The 16,449-nt window shown below is 45.4% G+C and overlaps 1 protein-coding gene across 3 annotated transcripts in view; it reads left to right on the top strand.

The window, feature by feature from the left end:
- The window catches only part of ATP6V0A4 (ATPase, H+ transporting, lysosomal V0 subunit a4), a 71,672-nt gene that overhangs the window by 43,322 nt on the left and 11,901 nt on the right, over window positions 1–16,449 (top strand). For all 3 annotated transcript variants that reach the window (XM_010854929.1, XM_010854930.1, XM_010854931.1), the window contains 6 exons: window positions 3–142; window positions 1,434–1,591; window positions 4,744–4,837; window positions 8,633–8,751; window positions 11,223–11,439; window positions 13,680–13,781. In XM_010854929.1, the coding sequence (XP_010853231.1) occupies window positions 3–142; window positions 1,434–1,591; window positions 4,744–4,837; window positions 8,633–8,751; window positions 11,223–11,439; window positions 13,680–13,781 (830 nt within the window). The remainder of the gene's footprint in view (window positions 1–2; window positions 143–1,433; window positions 1,592–4,743; window positions 4,838–8,632; window positions 8,752–11,222; window positions 11,440–13,679; window positions 13,782–16,449) is intronic.

Here is a 16,449-nt window from a genome sequence, read left to right as displayed (position 1 = left end):
AGCTCCCTACACCATCATCACTTTCCCCTTCCTGTTCGCCGTGATGTTTGGAGACTGTGGTCATGGAACTGTGATGTTCCTGGCAGCCCTTTGGATGGTCCTTAATGAGAAACACTTGCTCGCTCAAAAGTCGACCAATGAGGTGGGTGCCCATCAACTGTCTCACCTGTTTTCTTGGAGGTTATAAATAGAACATGAAAAATGTGTCTGTTGTTTTCACCATGGAAATAAAGTGTTGTTTTAAAAAGTAAGGGAAAGTTGGAGAGTTAAAAAAGGGACCAGAATTCAGCATAAACATTCCTGGCCAAAGGTAAAGCCTTTGGATGGTTTGGTACAGTACCATCTTTGTTTATTGTATGTTTTTCAAGAAAGTATTGATCTTTTCCTTTACTTTTTTTTCCAACATTGATTTTTCCCCCCCTTTGATTGAAAAGCAATATATGTTTCTTGTAAAAATTGGGAAAATACAATAATCTAACTACCTAGAGAAAATTACAATTAATGCTTTTTTCTGTGCTTATACACAAGTATATAATTTTCTAAAATTGAGATGAAATAGTCCATGTTAGTTTGTAGCTTCCTTTTTTTTTCACTCAAAATATCACAACTATTTTTTCGTGGCAGAGCCCTTCTACAATCAGCCCGTTCTCCATGTCCTTATGTAACACTGAGGAATCCTGAATATCATGTCTTCACATCAGTTCACACTTTAAATTTCCACATTTTCCATGAAGTCCCTTCACAGTATTGTGAAGATTGAGACAACTCAAGCCTGCATTGTTTCAACTTAATCAATTCAGTTGAGTCACGTCTGACTCTTTGCGACCCCATGGACTATAGCTCGCCAGGCTCCTCTGTCCATGGGATTCTCTAGGCAAGAATACTGGAATGGGTTGCCATTCCCTTTTCCAGGGGATCTTCCTGACTCAGGGATCGAAGTGAGGTATCCTGTACTGCAAGCAGATTCTTTACTGTCTGAGCCACCAGAGAAGCCCCCTCAAGGTCACGAGTATAGATTTGACTTGCCGTACGCCTCAGCAGCGTAAGTGGCAGCTCTGTTCTTGTCTCCTGGAAGGAGTAAGGCAGCAGTCACTCACTTTCAAGTGCGTCCTTTACAGCTGACACTTTTCTTCAGTTACATTTTCTAACCAAGGCTGAATTAAAGGCTGGGAGGCTGTGTGGTTTGTTTCTGCAATAACTGCCGTTTCAGGACTTTTCTGGATCAGCTCTAGAAGCTCAGGAAGATCAGGGTGGGTGTGCCCTTTCTGTTTGGATCACTTTGACGCCTGCCTGGTGACCGACACGGCCCCTCTGTGTAGGATGCCCGTGTCTTGGCTGCAGGTGTCCAGTGGTGCTGGGGGCCTCCTGTAAACACGTCCCTGGGGTCTGGTTCAAAGCCCACTGACGATTGTCCTTTGTCTTCCTGGGGCCAGATTTGGAACACCTTCTTCCATGGGCGCTACCTCATCCTCCTCATGGGCATCTTCTCCATCTACACGGGCTTGATCTATAACGACTGCTTCGCCAAGTCTTTGAACATCTTTGGCTCTTCCTGGAGTGTCCAACCCATGTTCAGAAATGGCACGTGGAGGTAAGTTGGGACAGAGGTGGGTCACTCACTGGTCATCCAGGTGGACTCAGTGATCGTTCTCATGCCGGGGGCTTCTGTGCCTGGTTCTGTTCAGAGGTGCGCCCACCAATTGAACAAATAATTCAGTATTATCTGTTGAGTGTGAGACCTTGTATCACTTCCTCAGTTAACTGTGCTGGTCACTGTAATGCCTGGAAAGTTTTTTCAAAACTTCAGCCGTATTAAGTAGGTATCCTGGAGTGCATCCCACTCCCAGGCACTGTTGTGAAAACAAGGGTGGATCAGGTATAAACTGGGCATCAGAGTAGCAGTCGTGGAAGCAAGAAGACTTTGGGAGAAGAAGATGGCATTTTCTTGCTTGGCCTGGAATCGGAAAGAGAGTAAGAATACAGGCAAGAATACTGGAGTGGGTTGCCATTTCCTTTTCCAGGGAGTCTTCCCGACCCAGGGATTGAACCTGCATCTCCTGCACTGACAGGCAGGTCTTTACCACTGAGCCACCAGGGAATAGGGGCTTCATACTGAGGCTGAAAAGCCTCAGGTGATGTTCCTCACGTCTTCCCCACAGATGCTTCAGTTCAGTCTCAGGTTTCTCTGTCTTGCCCTGGAGCGTCCAGGGGAAGTGACAGGAGAGCACTTCGAGAAAGGAGAGACAGACGCCTGACCGGGTGCACAACCCTTCGCCCGTGTTTTCTCTCTCAAGCACAGTAGGACTTTCTATTGAAGGCATGTCAAGGGTCTTACCTGCTTGCCAACTGCATATTGTAAGTGGGGAGAGAGAAAACACCATCCATCTCATCCCAGGATTTCTTAGGAAAGATTCAACACAGGGTTCCTTTTGACGTGGAGCGTCCCACGAGCATGTGAGGGCTTGGTGCTGACTGAAGCGGGGCTCAGGAGGGCTATAGTAGTGCAGGGGTGTGTGTCACTGAGGCTCCGTGAATCTCCTTTAGTCCCTCTGCTGGGTCCAAGTGCCCTGTAGTAGAGGACAGGAATGTTAATAAATAAATAAAAATGAAGAAGAAAGCATTTTGCAGGATTCCAATTACAGATGGCCATATCTATGGGTTGTTTTTTTTTTTCTTTGCAATTAGTATCCTGAAGAGATGCCTCGAAGAACAAAACTGTTATCCATTTGAAGACAGCTTGCTTAGTGCTGCTCTTCAGGTTTGCACTCATAAGCGTAGTGATGGGCTTGGAAATGTATTGAATTGGCAAAACTTTATCAAACCATGCACACACATTTTCATTTGCCCTGGAGTGTGCCTGGGAAAGGTCTGAGTCTGATGGTTGGCTGTCACTCTGCAAATGTGGGTCAGAATACGGTTCTTTTGTGTGCAGGCAAATGACCCCTGCCCCCAGTTCCAGGCCTTTGAGGCCATGCCAGACTGAGGCCCCAGGCTGGGTCCCACACCCACACATGGATGGTATGAAGCAGACTTGCTTGAGCAGGGCGGTGAAGGGAAGCCACAGGCATCCATCAGAGTGGCAGAGGACACAGCGGCGGGTTGTGGCCACTGGCTGCAAGCTGAGTCTTGGGCCTGCTTACCCTGACAGTGGGCTGGAGACACTGTCACAGCCTCCCTCACTGCGGACCGTGCACCACTCTCAGTAAGAGGCTATGAGAAGGGCTTCGAGGATTTGGCCTCAGGGAGGATAAGGGGAAGGATAGGTCATTTTTGTGGTTTGGACAGCGTCCTTATCTTGAAATGTCCATGTTTTGACATTAGATATGATTGTGGAATGGTCTTGTTTTTGTCTTGATCCACCACGGTCACCCTGTGGCCTTATCTGATGTTCCCTGAAATTGCTATGTTCAACAGCAGATACTATGGCTTGGTTGTGGGCACCAGGCCAATTTCCTCTTTTTGTTTTGTCACACAAACACATCTCTGATAGTGAAATCCAAGCATTTGCGCTGAGGTGTGCCTTTTGGACAGGGGTCTGGGTCTGAGATGGCCAGTCAGGCCCAGCTGCTTCCACTGTCACTGAGGGCCTGGTCAGCATAATCAGGCTTCCTGAACTCCCCTCACTGGGCTACAAATACCCCCACCGCACTAGCTGCAGGAGGGAGGGAATGTATTTCTAGGCAGCCTAAGTTACCAACGTCCCGTTCTTCATCCTTTCAACTACTCAGTCTTGGGTCCCTCCATAAACATGTGCTCTTAAAAAAAAAAAAAAAAATTAAACCCTAATGTTCTGTCACGTTTGCACAGACAGTAAGAAGCTTCCGCTCATTGACATTTGTACTTCTAAGTGAGAAAGGGACACAGGTTTAAAAGCAGTCAGTGGACCATAACTTTCAGGGGCTGAGGTTCCCAGAGGTCAGAGGCCACGTGTGGAAGCCAGTTCACTCCTCTGGGATCAGCTTTTGTGCCCCCAGGGGAGATTTCCCAGGCTGGTCCCAAGGCTGGATTTTATTTCTTCTATGCTTCCCCGGTTGCTCAGCTGGAAGAACCTGCCTGTCAATGCAGGAGACACTGGAGACGTGGGTTCAATTCCTGTGTCAGGAAGATCCCCTGGAGGAGGGCATTGCAACCCACTCCAGTATTCTTGCCTGGAAAATCCCATGGACAGAGAAGCCTCGTAGGCTACACTCCATAGGGTCGCAAAGAGTCAGACACGGCTGAGTGTGCATGTACATATGCTCCTGTCACCCCTTCCCCCTGCCTCTTTTTTGATATAGGATAGTTTTTTCTTTACCTCATCAGGCTGATAGCCCTCGCGAAACTCAGACTGTGACCTCCTTGGGAGCCAGAGGGTAATTTCTGTAGCTTAGCACATAGTGGTTATTCAGTGAGTACACGTCACTCAGTCTCTTTGCGACCTCATGGATTGTAGCGGCCAGGCTTCTGTGTTCATGGGATTTTCTAGGCAAGAATACTGGAGTGGGTTGCCATTTCCTCCTTCAGGGAATCTTCCCAACCCAAGGATCGAACCCTGGTCTCCTAGCATTGCAGGCAGAGTCTTTACTCCTTGAGTCACCAGGGAAGCATGGTTATTTGTTAATTGAATGAGCCAGTTGGTGAGTCACACCCACAGTTAGGCTTTGATTGGCTGCTTGCAAGTGGATGACTGATGTTCCTGTAGTATCTTTCCTACCTCTGGTTGATCGTTGGTTTTGTTTTTGTTTTTCCTTTCGCTCTCAATAGTATGCAGGTATTGAAAACGAATCCACTGTTGCAGCTCGACCCAGCCGTTCCGGGAGTATACTCTGGAAATCCATACCCGTTTGGAATTGATCCGGTAATAATGTCTTCTGAGGTTAAATATTTATTATGTAAAATGTCTTGCTCAGGAGATTTCTTCCCCTCCTCTGTGTGAGGGGAAGAAAGTGCTAGAACCTATGAAATCCACAAACATGTGTTGAGATAGAAGAGCAGGTCTTGGAGGTGTTTGTGACACACTGCTCCAGATTCGAGTGCACGTCCTGCATGTACCCTATATCCAGCCACTGGGTCATTTTCCCTGAAGTTTCCCAAACGTCTGCCTCTTTCTTCTCAATCAGACCCTTGGTGGTTAACAATTGCTTCTTTAAAAGGCCCTTGTTTGCCTGGAAAATATGCTTATTAGATAAGCAATTTAGCATCCTAGCCAGGTTCCCAACTTTGACATTTTCTTCCAGTGATTAACATCTTAACTTTTTCCTAGAGAAGTATGGATTTGCTTTTATATTTGCTTTATTTTACTGCATAGAATTAGAGTTTAAAAAAATGTGTTAACTCTAATTGGTTTGTTATATCTACCTCAGTTGGATTTGAGCCAGACAAAGGTGTTCCTTTGCCCAAACTTCAGGTGCAAAGCGATTTCGAGAAGTCACGCGCGCCTGTTCGTGCAAAGCCACTGGTACCATGGCCTTAGTACATAGCACCAGCAGATGGCAGGCTTGTGCTCCAAATGAGCACAAGCATCTGGACCTGAACTTGGTAGATAGGGTTCATAAATGTTTCCTCTATGCTCTTTTTGTTGGAAGAGAATCTGAGACCACAGTTTTACTTGCTGACAGTTGAGAGGAAAAATGTTGCTGTTGTTCAGTCACTAAGTCATGTCTGACTCTTTGCAACCCCATGCACTGCAGCTTGCCAGGCTTTCCTGTCCTCCACTATGTCCCGGAGTTTGCTCAAATTCATGTCCACTGAGTTGGTGATGCCATCCAACCATCTCATTCTGTTGCTCCCTTCTCCTTTTGCCCTAAATCTTTACCAGCATTAGGGTTTTTCCAGTGAGTTGGCTCTTTGCATCAGGTGGCCAAAGGATTGGAGCTTCAGCTTTAGCATCAGTCCTTCCAATGAATATTCAGGGTTGATTTCTTTTAGGATTGAGTGGTTTGATCTCCTTGAAGTCCAAGAGACTTACAGGAGTCTTCTCCAACACCATAGTTCAAAAGCATCAATTCTTCCACATTCATCCTTCTTTATGGTCCAGTTTTCACATGCATACATGACTCCTGGAAAAACCAAAGCTTTGACTATACAGACTTTTGCCGGCAAAGTGATGTCTGCTTTTTAATATGCTAAGTTTGTCACAGTTTTCCTTCCAATAACAAGTGTCTTTTAATTGAGGGATAATACTGCACTAAAATTGGTTCTCTGGTTTCTCCTCTCTTGGGGTTCGCCCCCTCTTCAGTTTTGAGTCGTCCCACTTTCTGCCTGCCTCCCCTCTCTTATAAAAACAGCGAGCATCACCCAGGATTGGGTTTTACTCGGCACTTGGATTTTAAGTTTTATCAAAAGAGGTTAAGTCCATGAAGACTGGTTTGTAAGCTGCAAGGTGCTAAAAATAAACACAAGTTGTTATTTTTGTAGACTGGAAGGCTTTATCTTTGGTCCTAGGAGTTTCACGAGTAGCAGGCAGGCAGAGGAGGGGTATAGATGGGTGTGATTTTTAAGGTCTGGTTGACCTTCTTTCCTTTGAATATCATTGCTCCTACCGTCTTGTCTGTTCCCTTCACAGCCCCCATCTGATGCATCAGCAAATCCTATCTGCCCAGTTTAGCTCCTCACAGACAAAGGGAGAATAGCGTATTTAGCCTTTCAAAACTGAGTAATCCAGTCTCTGCGTGCGTGCTCAGTCATGTACAGCTCCTCTGCGACCCTATGGCCTCTAGCCTGTCAGGCTTCTCTGTCCATGGGCTTTTCCAGGCAGGAATACTGGAGTGGGTTGCCATTTCTTCCTCCTGGGGATCTTTCCAAACCAGGGATCGAACCCACATCTCTTGTGTCTCCTGCATTGGCAGGCAGATTCTGTACCACTTAGCTATCTGGGAAATGGTCTAGTCTCTAGTCTGCATTCAATTTTGTCATCAGCCTACTAGTTAGAAAAATGTGAGGGTGAAAGGCAAGGTGGGATGTTGAAAATAATACATTTTTTCCTAGGAACATTTAGATTTTTAAAATATTTTAGTCTCTTTCCTATAAAATAATAATACATCATCGATACAATGGACATGAATTTGAGCAAACTCTGGGAGATAGTAAAGGACAGGGAAGCCTGCTATGCTGCAGTCCACTGGATTGCAAAGAGTAGGATGTGACTTAGCGACTGAACAACAACAACAATATACATGATTAAAACTCCATATAATGCAAAAATTGTTTAAAAAAATGAGTTGGCTTTCTTGCCTTTCCTGTTCCTACAATCTGATTCCCCAGAGATAATCTCTTTAATAGAATTATTTCTGTGCTTATATTATTAATGGCACTTATATATATTAATGAAGGGTTTGATTTTTACATAATGTAAATTTCTACAGCTGCATTTATTAACTGTGTTATTCATCTATTTGTGAATCAAATTGCAAAATATTTGAGCATCAGAGCTGAGGCAACTTTCTAAAAGTGTTTGTAAATATTTTATAATAAATGAACACTGCTGCTGCTGCTGCTAAGTTGCTTCAGTCATGTCCTACTCTGTGCGACCCCATAGACGGCAGCCCACCAGGCTCCCCTGTCCCTGAGATTCTCCAGGCAAGAACACTGGAGTGGGTTGCCATTTCCTTCTCCAGTGCATGAAAGTGAAAAGTGAAAGTGAAGTCGCTCAGTCATGTCCGACTCTTGGTGACCCCATGGACTGCAGCCCACCAGGCTCCTCTGTCCATGGGACTTTCCAGGCAAGAGTACTGGAGTGGGTTGCCAAAAGCCGGTGATTTAGGATCAGACAGCCTGTGTTTAAATCTTGGCTTTTCTGTTTACTTGCTATGTGATTTTGAGCAAATTGTTATCTCTGTGTCTCTGTTTCCTCGTCTGTAAATTGGGTGTAATAGTAGTCTTTATAGAGTTGCTCAGAAGAGTAAATGGATTTTATAGGTAAAACACCCAGAAGAATCTGGTGCATATGGAATAAATGCCCCATTTGCTATTATATTATTTCTCCCTGAGTGTGTAAATAACTTAGTCTCCCTGAGATTTTGTAATTGTACTTATCTGTCAAATGGAAATACTTTTAACTATCTCATAAGGTTTTTATTAGAATTAAATGAGATAAATACACTTAAAGGGCTTAGTATGTGCCTGGTACTTACCCATGAACATTTTTAGCTTTTCCAGGCTGGGTCTAAAGTGTACAGGTAACCCTGCCCTCACCGTGTTGAGTGATCCTGTGGGTATTGGCCAGCCAGCAAAGGGATAAGCAGAGGGTGCAGGACAAGCCTGGTGCAGCTTCGATGCCAAAGTGGTTGATCAGGGTAGTGGAGGTGCTTCCCCGAGTGACTTTCTCAGAGCAGACATGGCTCTGGTGCCTGACTTTGATGATAGAACTTCTAGACTCTGGTCTCATGTATTTCTTTCTTTACTTTCGGGGAAGATTACTTTACAGTCCGTGTTGGTTTCTGCCATACCACAGTGCAAATCAGCCGTAATCATACATACACTGCCTCCCTCCCATTCCCCATCACACCCCTATGGAAGTGGGAAGCCAGGCTGGGCTTCCTGTGTGATATAGCAGCTTCTCAGCAGCTATCTGTTTTGCGCATGGTAGGGTGTGCATGTCAGGGCTGCTTTCTCCATTTGGGCTCATGTGTTTCCTGTCTTGTTTTCCTTCCAGATTTGGAACTTGGCTTCAAACAAGCTAACATTTTTGAACTCCTATAAGATGAAGATGTCAGTTATCCTGGGAATTGTCCAGATGGTTTTTGGTGTTATTCTCAGCCTTTTCAATTACAGGTAGGTTTTGTGATGAACTTTCTGCCTGTTGGTCTGACCACGTTGGTGGTGAGTGGTGACAGAGCCACCAGTTCAGTCCTGTGTCCATCTGTAAGTTTCCTTCCTAAAGTGTCTGAGAGTGTTAGTTGCTCAGTCGTGTCCAGCTCTTTGTGACCTTATGGCCTGTAGCCCGCTAGGCTTCTCTGTCCATGGGATTTCCCAGACAAGAATACTGGAGTGGAGAAGCCATTTCCTCCTCCAGGGGATCTTCCTGACTTAGGGATCGAACCTGGGTCTCCTGCATTGCAGGCAGATTCTTTACCATCCTGGGTCTCTTGGCTTGAGCTTGGACAAGCTGATTTGCCAGAAATGATACCTCTGTTTCTCCTGAGCTGAGTGCGCCTTTCACCTCAGAAATATTTGAGAGTTCAGTAAGAGACTGCAAGCCCACAGTGCTATTGTTGCTGTTTAGCCTCATGGTTGTATCTGACTCTTCACAACCCCATGGGCTGCAGCTACGGTGCTGTCTCCTCCCAACCTGCCAGGCCTCAGTTGCTGCTATGTCTGGGTTTAGCCCCACTGCATTTGGGCCAGAGTGCCCTCAGATTCTGAATTCCACTTGGTATTCATTTCTTCATACTGGCAGCAGCCTCTCTTTCACTTCTTTGGTGGTTAATTTCTCCATCTGTCCTTCCTGTTATGCTCTATCTTTACCAAAGCTTCTTAAACTTGTATATTTGTGCTAAAGTTGTAAATGCTTGAAAACAGCCTATTTAGAGACCCTTTGTGGACATGGAAGCTTGTAGTTATCACCAAAACCCACCTGCCAGGAGGTCAGTACCGTACTGCAGAAATGATGCAGAGTTTAGAATCAGAGATTTGACACCCAGCACGGCAACCCACTCCAGTGTTCTGGCCTGGAGAATCCCATGGACAGAGGAGCCTGGCAGGCCACATTCTTAGGCTGCAAAGAGTTGGACATGACTGAAGCGACTGACCATAGCCCACACACAGCACAGGTAGCTGGGTGATCATAGGTATGTTGCTGAACGTGTCTGTCATCCACCAAAACCCACCTTCTAGGAGTTCAGTACCGTACTTCAGAAATGATGCAGGGTTTAGAATCAGAGATTTGACACACTTGTAGCTGTGTGATCATAGATGTGTTGCTGAACGTGTCTGTGATCGTTTTCTTCCACAGAGTGGGAATAGAGGAGTCAGAATGGGTCAGTTATTGTGCAGTAACAAACAACTCTCAAATCTCAGTGTCTCAAGGCCATGATACATGTCATGGTGGGCCAATGGGGGTGCTGCTCATCTTATCCTCACACTAGGACCAGGGCTGATGGGCAGCTGCCACCTAGAAGTTGCCAGTTGCTGCGGCAGGAGAGGGCAGTCAGTTACACACTGACTCTTAAGCTTCCACCCAGAGGGACACATGCCACCTCTGTTCCCGTTTCATTGGCCAGAACCAGCCTTGTGGTGCCCCGTGTCTATTGGAAAACCAATAGACATATGCTTCTACTTGAAAAATAAGAACTATTTAGCGAGTGAGTGAATGACAACGCCTTGGTACTACTGCCTGCCTGAAAGTGCTGTGAGAGTTACCCAAGAGGTAAAACGAGGATAAAACCAGAAAGGACTTTCTGGGTGGACTGTGGTTAGCATTGCGTGTCAGGCCAGCCTTAACAATCTCTCTCAATCCTGCTTTATCACGGGATCTCCATTTTCCCTGCAATAGTTCTTATACTTAACAGGCTCTTTCTGACGTTTTACCTGGGGGTCCCCCAGCTTAGTCTTGTGGGACTCTCCCTGTGTCTTAGAGCAGGAGTTGACAAACTTTCTGTGTAAAGGGCCAGGTAGTAACTATTCTAGGCTTTGCAGGCAGGTGGTCTCTGTCACTGCTGCTCAGTTCCAGTGTTGTAGCGTGAACGAACACTGCCACAGGCAATGCGTAAACAAATGAGTGTGACTATTCCAGTCAAATTAAAACTGAAATTTGGATTTCCTATACTTTTCTTGGGTCATAAAATATGCTTTTGATTTTCCCCAAACCATTAAAAAATGTAAAAACCAGGCTGCACAAACTAGGTAATAGGCTCAGTTTGGCTCGTGGGCTGTTGTTGGCCAGCAACTGTTTCAGAGCATCCTTTTGAGAATAGCTGTCAAGCCCTGTGTCTGTATCCTATGCCCTTGGCTGTGTAGTATGAATTGGGTCTGCACGGGAAGCTGTGGCTGGGTCGCCAGCTGTCTGTGTGGGCCTGTCCTTTGCCTCATGACTTTACCTTCTGGACCCTGGCTCTCTCTGAACTGTTTGTGCAAAAGCACCTTTCTTTCTCATTTTTCCATCCATGCATGATTACTACTTACCTGGAGAGAGGATGCAGGATTCATAAAACAAAAAAAAAAGAACACTTGGCTCTTTGGAGAGAGTGGTGAGTGACTGGCATTCCTTCAGTGTTCTCTCTTGTGTGTGTGTTTTCCACCCCCAGGTTCTTCAGAAACACTCTGAACATCATTCTGCAGTTCATCCCTGAGATGATTTTTATCCTGAGTCTTTTTGGATACCTGGTCTTCATGATCATCTTCAAATGGTGCTCCTTCGACGTCTCTGTGTCCCGGCGAGCCCCAAGCATCCTTATCCACTTCATTAACATGTTCCTATTTAACTACAAGGACTCTTCGAATGTACCTCTGTACCAACATCAGGTACTTCTGGGCTTTCTTTTTCTTTTATGCATTTCGATTATGTCAAATCTCTCCTGCTCTTGGGTTTTGCAGAGAGTAATTGTCTGTAAGACTGAGCCATCTTAGCAGCCAATGTGTTCGGTTCTTCAGATTTCAGAAGGCCCTGATTGAATAACTTCTCCGCATGCTGGGGGCAGTGCTTTGAGGCAGCTCCAGTGGTTTTTGTTTGGGTAATGCACCTGAGGTGTTATAGCCGTGGGGTTGAAAATTGGCTTGTACGTTGTCTGTGAAGAAAGAGAAAAATAAGCCTTCAAATTGATTGGCTTGAAACTGTAAGTGCTCTAAATTGTATCTTAAAATGGAGTAATCTTTTATTATAAAAGCAAACTCTAGTTGTTGTTGTTTAGTTGCTAAGTCATGTTCAATTCTTTGAGACCCCATGGACCATAGCATGCCAACCTTCTCTGTCCATGGGATTTCCCTGGTGGTCCAAAGGGTGGGTCTTTGTACTCCTGGTGCAGGAGGGCCCGGGTTCAATCCCTGGTCAGGGAGCTGGATCCCACATGCCACAGTCAAATAAATAAATATTTGGTGGGCTTCCCAGGTAGTTCAGTGATACAAAATCCTCCTGCCAATGCAGGAGACATGCGTTTGATCCCTGGGTTGGGAAGATCCCCTGGAGGAAGAAATGGCAACCCACTCTAGTATTCTTGCCTGGAGAATCCCAAGGACAGAGGAGCCTGGTGGGCTATAGTCCATGAGGTGGCAAAGAGTTGGACGGGACTGAGTGACTGAGCACACATGCTCCCAACACCGCCCTGGCTGCTTTGTGCTGTGTTTCAGTATCAGAGAAGAGCAACAGCTCAGGAGACATGTCTGGTTGCTTTAGACATTGTGAAGGGGAAAAGCATGATATAAAATCAGGCAAAAGGCAGTGAGGTAGCTTCGAGGGCAGGGGCCTGGGACTGGTGAGTGCCGTGCATGTGGTTCCCACCCCACCTCCTGTTCTCCTTATGAGTAATTAAGAGTGGAGGAGGGTCGGAGATGGAGCAAGTAAGATGTTATCACTGTTAGTGGGGGTAAATCACTGTTATTGGGGTAAATCTTACTACAGTTGGGATGATGATAAATCGTCTCACTGGGAGCATGGGCAGAGAGAGAAATGTGAAGGCTCAAGAAACATTTTCCCTTTTACTCTGAACACAGTGGCTCTGAGAAAGCCTTCCCCGGCATCCTGGTCCTTTAGGAGCCATGGGTCACTCCTCAAAGCTGGTGACTCAGGAGGGTAAGAAGAAGAGGTGGGGTCGAGGATGTGAAAGGAAATACCTAAGAGGATAATAAACTGGGATGACTCCTGGGTTTCAACGAGGCACAAAGACCATGGATGCCTCATTCCAAAATGAAGTGAATTGTGGCACACACACACACACACACACACACACACACAGGGAAAGAGTTCAGCCCGATGTCCCTGAACCCATTAGATAACTCACCCACAATGAGACTGTGCAAGTCAGGTGGCCATCGTGAGTATTTTTTTTTGGATGTGAGAGCAACAGGGCTCAGTAATACTGGAAATATAAGATTACTTATGGAGGGACTTTGCTGGTGGTCTAGTGGCTAAGATGCCATGCTCCTAATGCAGGGCCTAGGTTTGATCACTGGTGAGGGAACTAGATCCCACATACCACAATTAAATAAAGTAATATTCAGTCAAGTAAATAAATAAATATTAAAAAAAAAAAAAAACAAAAACCAGGATTACTGATGGAGATAATGTCTGTGACTTAAAGTGATACAAGGACTTTTGGTCACTCCAGAGTGACTGGTAAAGTGCCAGGCCTGATCTTTTTCCAGGACCAGTGCTAACTGTCCCCACAGAATACAGTCAAGGAGACATGAGACAAAGTGCCCTTATGATGTGGCTCGTGAACACTCCTGTCCAGTGACTGGCTCCATACGGTGTGGGTGCACAATCAGGGGCTTCATGGAAAGGAAGTAATAAAGAGAGGAAGTCCCCTGTGCCTGCCATGAGTGGACACCCCACACCACCGGACTGACAGGTCTCACTCTGCAGTGGGAATAGCCCACGATGGGAAGGCGAATGGGTTTATTGAAATGCTTCTGATCTCTCCAAATGAAATGCGGTTGATCATGTGTATTGATCATGTGTAGTTGATCCATATTGATCATTTGTGTCATATAAAGTATGCTGTGCAGTCACCTTGAAACGCTAAGACCGTCCCATTTTGGTCTTACAGCAAAAAGTCCAGAGTTTCTTTGTTATCATGGCTTTGATCTCTGTGCCGTGGATGCTTCTGATTAAGCCGTTTATCCTTAGAGCCAACCATCGGAAATCCCAGGTAAGCACCATCCACTTCAGTTCCCTCACTGTGGTTATGATTATGGGTTCTCTGGAAATATAAGTCAGGGGTTTAGAGAGAATGCTGGGTTTACCAGGGCCTGAAGAGCCTGCTGAGGTGAGTGGTGAGGTGAGGAAATGGCCCACTCCAGGTATGGTTCCTTCTACAGAGCTCAGCTTTTCTTTGGGGTCATCTTGTTTCCAGCATAATCATTGTTCAGTCACTAAGTACTGTCTGACTTTGTGATCCCGTGGACTACAGCATGTCAGGCTTCCCTGTCCCTCACCGTCTCCCAGAGTTTGCTCACACTCATGTTCATTGAGTTGGTGATGCCATCCAAGCGTCTCATCCTCTGCCAGCCTCTTCTCTTTCTGCCTTCAGTCTTTCCCAGCATCAGGGTCTTTTCCAATGAGTTGGCTCTTCGCATCACATGGCTAAAGTATTGAGAGTTTCAGCATCAGTCCTTCTAATGAATATTCAGGGTTGATTTCCCTTAGGATTGTCTGGTTTGATCTCCTTGCTGTCCCTGGAACTCTCAAGAGTCTTCTCCAGTACCATAGTTTGAAAGCATCAATTCTTAGGCACTCTGCCTTCCTTATGGTCCAGCCTAATGGTCACATTTAAGGCTTATGTGTTGCGAACTGTGCTTGGGGTGTGTGTACTGAGTCTAGGGTTGGTTGATGATCTCTAGGTGTCTGATCGTGGTTTTTTTTGAGTTAAAACTAAGTCTTATAGTACAGGTTTAGTGTGTGCTGAACACTGCTTTTCGCAAAGCTGTGGGCTTTTACTATGTTAGTTCGGCTTCACAGGTGGTGCTAGTGGTAAAGAATCCAGCTGTCAATGCAGGAAACAAAATGTGACAGGGATTCGATCTCTGGGTTGGGAAGATCCCATGGAGGAGGGCATGGCAACCTCCTCCAGTATTTTTGCCTGGAGAATCCCATGGACAGAGGAGCCTGGTGGGCTGCAGTTGATACTGTCGCAAAATTCGGACACAACTGAATCGACTTAGCACGCTTGCACTCTATCGTGTTACAGATCGTGTGAGGAAACTAGAGGAGTAAACAAATTCAAATAAGTCCATTCTTGTTTATTTGTGATTTTTCACTCTGTTTTCAAACACCAGTTTCAGCCCACTTCTTCCTTTTGTCTAAATTTCTCCCAAGCCTCAGGTTTACTCAGGGGTTGATAAAGAATTTACTGTTTGCCTAAATCAAGTAGGAATAAGGAAGATCAACTGTCCAGGGAGCTTTTGAGTCTAGAAATGACACACAGGTGCTGTTTGAAATGATCAGTCTCTGCTTCCCTCTTTTAGTGCAAAAGATTAAATAGGCTGTTCTGAGATCACGTGTATTTTAAGTGGTTGTGAATATATTTAGATAAACCTTTTTTTCCCTAAACTCTGACCTGGCTGATGTTTGAGTCAGGGATCAATTGGATGAGGCTGAAGTTCGGGAGGTTCTTCCCTAGGTGGCGCCGTCTTTCTAAATCACCTGCACCTTCCACTCTTTCCTGCCAGCCTTGGCTAGATCTAAAGCCTGTCTGAAATACAATTTTTGTGGGATATAAACACATAGGAAGGCAAAGCAAAGAATACTTGTTTATTGTTTGGTTAACTGGTGAGAGACCAAGATGGTGAAGGATAGCTGAGGTGGACCATTGTCCAAATAAGGTGATGGGTGTTTGAAAGGAAGGTGACAGATATCTTTTCTGCAGACATAGATGCCGTTTTTTTTCCTGAGAAGCTCCACCTGCCCGTTATCTGAGGGCTGGGTTCCTGCTGGCTGTCTGGAGTCCCAGGACTCTCAAACCATAGCTTGTCTTACTCTTTGCTCAGCAAAACTATTTAAATAGTGGTGGAACTCAAAGTGATGGATTTCTCCCTTCTCCCCATGGAGGATATGTACAATGGGGAAGAAAGTATAGGTGTTTCTGTGGTCTGCCATGTTGGATGGTACCTCCTAGACTGGCTCAGGAGAACAGGAGCTCCCACAGACTGCTTGGAGGTTTGTCTCCTTGGCCCTTGGAGTGTAGGGCTGTTGGTTGATTCCTTAGGCTGATTAGATGGTCCTTTCTCATGTTTGAAACATTTCCTCCCACCTCCATTCATGAGATGATTCCATAGTGGAATTATTTGGCCTCTTCCCAGTTCCCTCTATGAAACCTTAAGGAGGCCCAATACATAAGAGATTGTAAACAGATTTGTTCTGATGGGCCTCAGGGGATGTGAACAGAGGTCCCATTTCCTCAGGCTCCTCTGTAATACTATAACGCTGAGTCCCCGCAGAAAGTGAAGAAGAAACTATGGCAGAAAGCGAAGAAGAACTAAAGAGCCTCTTGAAAATGAAAGAGGAGAGTGAAAAAGTTGGCTTAAAATTCAACATTCAGAAAATTGAGATCATGGCATCTGGTCCCATCACTTCATGGCAAATAGATGGTGAAACAGTGAAAACAGTAACAGACTTTATTTTATTTTTTTGGGCTCCAAAATCACTGCAGATGGTGACTGCAGCCATGAAATTAAAAGACGTTTATTCCTTGGAAGAAAAGTTATGACCAACCTAGACAGCATATTAAAAAGCAGAGACATTACTTTGCCAACAAATGTCCATCTAGTCAAAGCTGTGGTTTTTCCAGTTGTCATGTATGGATGTGAGTTGGACTATGA

This window comes from Bison bison, unplaced genomic scaffold (genome assembly GCF_000754665.1).
Source record: "Bison bison bison isolate TAMUID 2011002044 unplaced genomic scaffold, Bison_UMD1.0 scf7180017864352, whole genome shotgun sequence".
Classification (NCBI taxonomy): domain Eukaryota; kingdom Metazoa; phylum Chordata; class Mammalia; order Artiodactyla; family Bovidae; genus Bison; species Bison bison.
Note: the sequence above shows the minus strand (reverse complement) of the source record. Positions and strands in the feature narration are given on the sequence as shown.